The sequence below is a fragment of the Mirounga angustirostris genome, unplaced genomic scaffold (genome assembly GCF_029215605.1).
Source record: "Mirounga angustirostris isolate CCGP_5_RB_7025 unplaced genomic scaffold, mMirAng1.0.hap1 SCAF_5, whole genome shotgun sequence".
NCBI classification, from domain to species: Eukaryota; Metazoa; Chordata; class Mammalia; order Carnivora; family Phocidae; genus Mirounga; species Mirounga angustirostris.
The window spans coordinates 100,560,438-100,568,801 of NW_026991713.1; the positions used below are offsets into that span (position 1 = coordinate 100,560,438).

Sequence of the window (8,364 nt, forward strand, 5' to 3'; positions counted from 1 at the left end):
AAGGAAAATAAAAATTGTAAGGAAAACAATCATAGCACACTATAAGGCTCAGGTACAAACAATATTTGTATTTATAGTCACAGTAATAACTTCTGATTAATAAAAAATTGATCTAGGACACTCAGCTGGCTCAGTTCATGGAGCATGCAACTTTTGATTTGGGGGTTGTAAGTTGGAGCCCCATGATGGGGGTAGAGATTACTTAAAAATAAAATCTTCAAAAAAAAAATTTGATCTAACTACACTAGAATGGAAGACGGGAAGTATGTAAGGATTTACACTCTCCATCTCTAATAGTAGAAAATCAGTGTATAATATTTAAAACTGAAAAGTGAAGAACTAGCATGAGCATATTATTTGGAAATACAAAGATCTAAATCAGAAACAGCTAAAAGAATTGAAAGTAATTAGTTCTGAGGAGTGGGAATGGGAGTGGAGAGGTGGAGAGGAAGAATGCTGCTTTTCATTTTATATTTTAAAAAGTATTACACTGACTGGGCGCCTGGGTGGCTCAGTCGGTTAAGCGACTGCCTTTGGCTCAGGTCATGATCCCAGGGTCCTGGGATCGAGGCCCACATCAGGCTCCCTGCTCTGCGGGGAGCCTGCTTCTCCCTCTCCCACTCCCCTTGCTTGTGTTCCCTCTCTCGCTGTGTCTCTCCATCAAATAAATAAATAAAATCTTTAAAAAAAAAAAAAAAGTATTACACTGACCAAAAAAAAAAGTTTTTAAGGGCTAGAATGAATGTTCCTTGCTGCACTGATTATAAACAGTAATTGTTAATGTAAAACTCCATTATAGACATTCTGAGTAACACTTTTTATTATTAAAAATAATAAAACAAAGTGATAATTTAATCAACACAGGAAACCATCAAAATGAGAAATTAATGACTGAGACCGGATAACTGAAAATTCGCTTCCCATTATAAACTAGTGGAAAGTGTTTCAAAATCATGTCTACAATAACACAAACTCCAGAGATGCTCACCAGCTGTCAGCCAAATATAATATTTTTTTTAGTTTTAGTATAAAATTTAATATAAAATTTTTAGAGCATTGTGACCTGACACTAAATTTAAATTGTATTACAAAAAATAACTTAAATATGTTTGTCTTGTTTTTTCTTGAAAGTGAAATCTCCAAAATTAACTCTATAATTTGAGTAACATTTTATTTCAAAACAGTTTATCAATCAGAGGATATCAAAGGCCACACAGAAAAAGATACTTTGCAAAGTTCCTCAGATAATCAAGCTATCTTCACTCACAAGTCAGAAGGAACATAAATTTTTATTATTGTATTAACAAAACATGTTTTGAAGGTAATTTAAATGCTGCTGCAGGTCAGTTAGTTCTTTTCACATTAGGAACAAAGTTAACAAGTTTAGGCAAAAATTAGTCTAAACTCTTCACCCTTAAGTTTTCAAACTCTTATTCATTCTGGATAATGCTGGCTTCAGTTAACCATTAGCACTACTTACAGATATTGATAGATATCACACATGAGAATGGTGAGTAACATGAATCTCTTTTAATATAACAAGTTTTCAATTAAGAAGTAGAAAAAAGATGACAAGGTCAACATAAAACATTATACACTCAACACCAAGATAATATTAATAGATTGGTGTCATTTCTTTTGCATATTGTTTATCATAGAGCCCACTAATCTGTCATTAAATAAGTCTTATAATATAAAATAATTTTAAAGATAACTTCAAAATCTGTCATTTACATTTACTCATGCTTGTATTTCATTGTCAAACAAATCCTGCACAGGAAACGATGTTTTCCATCAAGTTTATTGGAAATTCCTCATTTCATAGATTCACTAGCCTCTGCTCCAATTTCTAAACCAAGTACAAGCCTCACCTTGCTCAAAGCATACAGATCCAGGATTTTTCTCTCCACCACTGGAATCTTCAAAGTAGATCCTTGGAGTTCCCAAAATTTTGCTAATTGATCCAAGAAGTCCAGTCTCACTCTGGTCATTGCCTAAGATTATTAAAAAACAGAAATCAGAAATAGGAAATAAGTTATGATTGAAAATAAATGAGTTTTACTTAACAAAGGTACTCATTTCTCTAAAGAAATCCAAAAACTTCATTACTGCTTAGTCCAATCCTGTAAAATAAGGCAATAAAAAACAAAATACTTCTAATAAACTTTATTCACTAAGGCAAAAAAGTCACTCCCTAATATATTAGAAATGTTCTTATATTTAATCAACCAAAGCAATTTTTTTGTAAAAGTTGGCTTAACTTTAAGCTAACCAGAAAATTTAGTAAATTGGATTATTCTGTTTCTAAGCATTCTATCATTTCATCCGTAGAAAATATGCCTACCTCAGGTACACCAATTCTCCACCCCACTGATACTAAGATCCTTCATGTATCTAATTACAAGAGACTAAAGGGAAGAAATAAAATCTCAGAAAATAAATGTTTCAGAAGCATCAAGGGGGGGAAAAAAACTTCACTATGACATATTAAGCCTCAGCTAGCTAAGATTTCTCTTTTGTGCTCTGAAACACTTTTCTACCACACTGAAGTATCTTCCGATAACCCGGCAGAGAGGAAAAACAGCAATATTTAAATAGACTTCAATCTAGAAAATTTAAGAGACTAGTAATATTTAAAGAGAGAGTTACTAAATCAGATTAACAGTCCTGGGAAAGTTCTGTTAAAGTTAAAAATAACCTTTGAAAAGCTTTGATAAAATATTAAAGCCTACTTTTCAAAGACGCCCAAGAGACAGAATCTCCCAACATTAACATAAAATTTTAGTAGAATAGTAAGTGCTGAAGAAGTAGAACTTAGAATTTCAGGTCTCAAAATGAAAAAAAAAAAAAGAATTTCAGGTCTCTGCAGGTAAGCAATGGATATTTCCACTATGAAAAACATAGCTAGAGATAGTTTCCCATAGTCCCAGTTAAGCAGAAAAACTGTTAACAACTACTTTTTACAATTTTTTTTTTTTAATCAGAAACTTCCATTCAGGCGCACCAGGGTGGCTCATTTAGTTAAGCAGCCAACTCTTGATCTCAGCCTAGGTCTTGATCTCAAAGTCGTGGGTTCAAGCCCTGTGTAGGGTTCACCCCCAAAGTGGATCCTACTTAATAAAAAAGAAAAAGAGAAAGAAAGAAAGAAAGAGAAAGAAAGAGAAAAGAAACAAAAGGGAAAAGAAAAAAGAAAAGAAAAGAAAGGAAAAAAAAACTTCCTTCCATTCAATCCCAACTAACGTTAATTCTAAGCCCTGGTACATGAGTTGCTCAAAGTTCTCTACTAGAACCCTGACATTAAAATGAATCAGGAGGCAGAAATCCTGATATAACACTCACCTCAAGTTCATTCAGGCGCTGGACTCTGGGAGTGAAACGAAAACTTTTTACTTCACATGCAAATGGAGGTTGCCAATCCTAAATAGAAATATATATATATATATATCTTTAAACACACTGATGTATAAGCAAAGAATGCATTATTCATTCCCTTAATTTAAGGGATGAACAGCCATAAATCATAATGAAAACAAGTCAACTTTAAGTCTTTTTCATTGTAGAAACAGAAAAAGTAATATTTTTAGATGAGATATTTTTAATATTACTTATCTCCAATCATTCCTCATATTCTATTATTAAAATTATTTTATCTATAAATCCTCCTCAAACTTCACCAGTCCCATTATTTATAAGCCACAATTATGCTTTCCCCAATTACTCAAGTGGAATGCAGTGAACTCATGTATCATAAAACAGTGTCTAATAAACACCTAAGTTTACCAAATTATAAACAGAATTTGAAAAAAACTAAAAAGGGTAAAATTGAAGATTAAAAAGTGATTTTTTTAAAGTACTTATATAATTGGTTAATATCTTTTTTTATTCATGTCTAATGTGACACAGCACTTTACAGTCCATGTTACATAAATGTTTTGTTCAAAGCCTGGTATTTCAGCGCCCAAATATTAAAAAAAAAAAAAAAAAAAAAAGTAAGCAAATCCACAGAACAAGGGCAATTTCCAGATTGGAGTTGTGGTATAACTGAAATGAGATAGCACAATTCAAGCAGGGTTCTAGAAAACATATTTTGATTTGGCCTAAATAACAGTAAATCTACTCAAACATGTGAAAAGTAGTCAAAAAAATTTTTTTTATCTTGGAAACTAAAGAACTTCACCAATATTGAAATTAAATTCTGCTTATAAACAAGATTTATTTTTAATAATAATATAACATACAAAGAGAAGCTACATTATTTCTATCTTTTTTTAGTAATAAAAGGCATACATATACACTTTTTTTACCTAAAGGAAACCTGAATACAATTTCTAACTTCATAAAGACAACAGAGTAGATGAATATATGGTTTAAGAAAAACTTCAGGGCTTAAAGTTTTGCCAGTATTAGAGGTAATTTTGATGGCTAAACAGTTAAATGAAGCTTTAGGAGGATGGCAATGCATATACCATCACTCATCATAGCAATCAGCTTTTAATCTTTTGCCTGTGATTAATAGTTTATAAATCTTAATCAAATTCATTAAGCACCAACAGGTTTAGCAGCATGTCTGGGTTTTAGAATCAAATAGATTGATCTAGGTTCAAAATACACTTTGCCACACACCCAAGATCATACATTTGATAAGTTATATAACTTATTCAAACTTGTCTCATCTGTAAAATGAGATGTTATTTAACCCACTAGGGCTTCAAAGAATATTAAGTGAAATAATCTGTAGGTGCTAAATTAGCTCCTCCTCCTCCCTCCTATCTTAAGCTCTTTTTATTCTCTATGGTGCACACCACTGTGGTAGTGTGGTGAGAGCAGACGCTTTTTTAAAATGCAGTATGGAGAACAGTACTTCACCATTTATTCTTATAACTAGTAAACAAAACACAAAGCAAGGTGTCCGTTTAATAAGCACTGAAGGCAACAGTTCACAAACGTTAATGTGCATTAAACTTCATCTGAGAGTACGTGCTAGCAAAGCACATTCTAGAACTTCCACATCTAGAAATTTATCCTAGTCTGAAAAGGGGCCTAGAGATCTGCATTTTAGCCAGCATCTGGTTGAGCCTTATGCAAGTGGACAAAGAACAGCATTTGGAAATGTAGGTCTTATGGGTAAAGAAAAAAAAACCTTTTGACCTTGAGCAAATCACTCAACCTCTTGGGGCACTAATTCCCCCAAAGGAGTAGTTTCTGCTTTCCTTGCCTTAACGATTGAGGATTATAAAAAACCTACAGGCAAATAGTTATTTGCAATAATTGCAATTCATAAATCTTTGAACCCTGGTTCCTTATGTCAAAAGAGTAAACGTTTTCTTCCACCTCTATTGTTGACTAATTCCTCTTAAATCACCAAATTCTAAAATAAATGCTGCTCCTTCTCTTCCCCTGGGAAGACTTTTTCATTGCAGCAACAAAGTCTAGGGTTATTTTGTAATAACATTCTACGGGACAACTAGATCTCAGACTACCGTTTAAGAAACCTTACCCTTGAGATGAGGCCCGCAAATATTTAATAAATTAAGCATTAACAGAACTTGGATAAAAAAAATAGTCAATGCAAGGGCAGTTTTTACTATAGCACCATAATGAGAGAGCACCATACATGAGATAAGATATGTCCTGTCCTAACACTTCAAACACCTTCTCGGCCAACGAAAGGCCTTAGGTCTTTTGTTACCCTTGCCTACAATCAAAGGAGAAGAAAAGTACCAGCTCCCAAGTTCTAGGCAGAAAGGCTCCTGGGACACCACTCTCGCGTTCAAACGTGCCTACCGCATAAGGCTGCGAAAGAAACCAAGGCAAGAACATCCAGAAACTTAGCTTCTAGTTGTTGAGAAGCGAGAGAGTAAATATGAAAGGGCAGAAGGACCGGAAAAGTAAAGCTAAAGCACTCTCCCCTCTCTCCTCGGACTCCGGTACCTTGGGCGGTCGGATTTTGCAGATGCCGGTTTTCTCCGCGAGAGGCCGGATGCGGCCGATAAAGCTGAGAGGGTCCGTGAACTCCTCCCAGCTGGGCTCAAAGACTGGACACTCAGGAGGTGGCACGAACTCCGCCGCGTAGCCCCCCGGCCCCACGCCTGCCATAGCAATACCCGGGGGGCCCCCGGGGGAGGGGGAGGGGGAGGGAACAGGTGGAGAAAGGCTGGCTGAAGCCCACCGAACCCGCTCACGTCTCCTGACAGGGGCCGAAACTCATCTTCTCGGACAAGAACCGCTCAACACAGGAACCCCACAATCGCTTCCTCTTCTCGTTTGTTATTGTTTCCTTCGGGGTTTTTCCTCTCTGGGTCAGGACTTTTCCGGAAGTTAACGTACTGTCAAATCCCTCCGCCACCACAGAAACAGAATCCCTCCGCAGCAACGCGACGCCTCATCGTAGGGCCTTCCTTCTTCCTCCCTTTGCCCTTAGCCGCGTGTGCTTCCTAGTCTCCTTGTCTGCGAAAGTTCTGCGCTGTCCGAAGACTACAAGCGGCACACCGTGGAGGGCCCACGAGCTCTCCTTTAGGAAAGAGCTCTGAGAGGAGAGCAGCCGGGACTCAGGGGGAACGCACTCTTCCGGCGCGGAGGAATGTGTAATGCCCCAGAGGGCAGAGGTTCTGCTTCCGGCGAGGAGGGTTCTGTACCTCTTTGTGTATAAATGACACGAAAACAAACTCGGCCGGCCCGAGGTGGTACTATCTCGCTTAGCGGGTACGCTTGTTTTAACTTGCCATTTTCCACGTAACTAACTTTTTCGGCCTCTGACTTTTTCTTTAGTCTTTTGACCGTTAGTATCCCTTCTGAATACTCTCACTCGGCCACTTTATAGCCGCCTCATCTCCATGACGACAGGTTCGGGTCCGATGTAACCCCCAAATCCTGCCAGCCGGCCTTAGCCACCATCTAGGAATTGCTTTTCGTGCACATGGAAGCAACCGCTCTTGACCTTGCTTTTCCAGCAATTGACCCCAAGTCATCTCAACAGCAAGCACTTTAGTCTGCTACCACACGCTCCATAAACCTTTCTCAGTATGCTGTAAAAGCTATTACAACCTTCTGATCCTGCTTGTCAAAAATTTCTATGCCAGTGTACATCTCCACTTACTCCAAATTGTGGCAAATAACGTAGAAAGAACTAAAGAAGAAACCATGAAAATGTAGTTCCAGTATTAAATATTTATTGGAAGGAAGACTTCCTTTCCAAGGACTCCCTGTGCAACCTCAGCTACCCCAGGACCTAAATGGCCAACTATGGATGATGATTCCCAAAAACTGCATTTCCAGCCAAGATTTTTCTTTCAAGTTACCAGTACATCTAGCTACCTACTAGATCTCCCACTTGGTTAATTCAAGTACCCTCTGTTTTTTCAGTGTTTCCAGTTTCCACGAATGACTTCATCCACCTACTCAGCCTGAACCAGAAATCCTTGGCCTCCTCCCTTACTATGTATAATCAAATGTCAAGTCTAGAGATTGTGTCCCCTAAAAATTTTAAATTCACCCATGCCTCTTCATTCTTATTATCACTATCCTAATTTCAGTTCTCTCCCACCTGAACTATGATAGCTCAGTTCTTACCCCCTCTCAAATCCCATTCTACTCCGTTGTCAGATTGCTTTGTCTAAAATCCATCTTACTCCCAAGCTTCATCTGTTACGCTTCTGTATATACCACACCCAGAGTTTTGTGATGGCTTTGATGCACCATACTTTCTCTGGTCTCTGAGGCTTCACAGATAATGTTTCCTCTGTCTGGAACATGTTTTACTCTCCTGATCCCACCCCAGAGTTTCATATATCCCCTTTCTGACCTACTCCTTTTTTTTTTTTTTTAAGATTTTATTTATTTGAGAGAGAGAGAGCATGAGCAGGGGTGAGGGGCAGAGGGAGAGGGAGAAGCAGACTCCCTACTGAACCGGGAGCCCGATGTGGGGCTCGGTCCCAGGATCCTGGGATCATGACTCAAGCAGAAGGCAGACACTTAACCGACTGAGCCACCCAGGCACCTCACACAAACACTTGTTTCAGTTAGTCTTTGTCACGTAACAAACCACTTCAAAACTTAATGACTAAAAAAGCTTAGTGGCTAAAAATGAAAACTATTAATGCAATTCTGTGAGTTGGTAATCTGGTGTTCTCGTGGTTTCCCCTGGGATCACTCATGCAGCTACAGACATCTGACAGCTTAACTGGAGTTGGAGGATCCCATATGGCCTCATCACCTGTCTGGCAGTTGGTGCTGGCTGTTGACTGGGAAACCTCAGTTCTCCACATGACTTCTCATCCTTGGTAGGATAGACGGTGCTTTTTCATAGGATGGTGAAACATTCTAAGTATGAGAGTGGACTTAGGCCTAGGCTCCAAAATATACAAG

The 8,364-nt window shown here is 37.9% G+C and overlaps 1 protein-coding gene across 1 annotated transcript in view; it reads right to left on the bottom strand.

The window, feature by feature from the left end:
* The window catches only part of KDM5A (lysine demethylase 5A), a 95,994-nt gene extending 89,461 nt beyond the window's left edge, over positions 1-6,533 (bottom strand). The window contains exons 1-3 of the mRNA XM_045874081.3: positions 5,932-6,533; positions 3,340-3,417; positions 1,872-1,994 (exon numbers count right to left, since the gene is read on the bottom strand). Of these exons, the coding sequence (XP_045730037.1) occupies positions 1,872-1,994; positions 3,340-3,417; positions 5,932-6,096 (366 nt within the window). The 5' untranslated portion in view covers positions 6,097-6,533. The remainder of the gene's footprint in view (positions 1-1,871; positions 1,995-3,339; positions 3,418-5,931) is intronic.
* Positions 6,534-8,364: the final 1,831 nt, after the last annotated feature.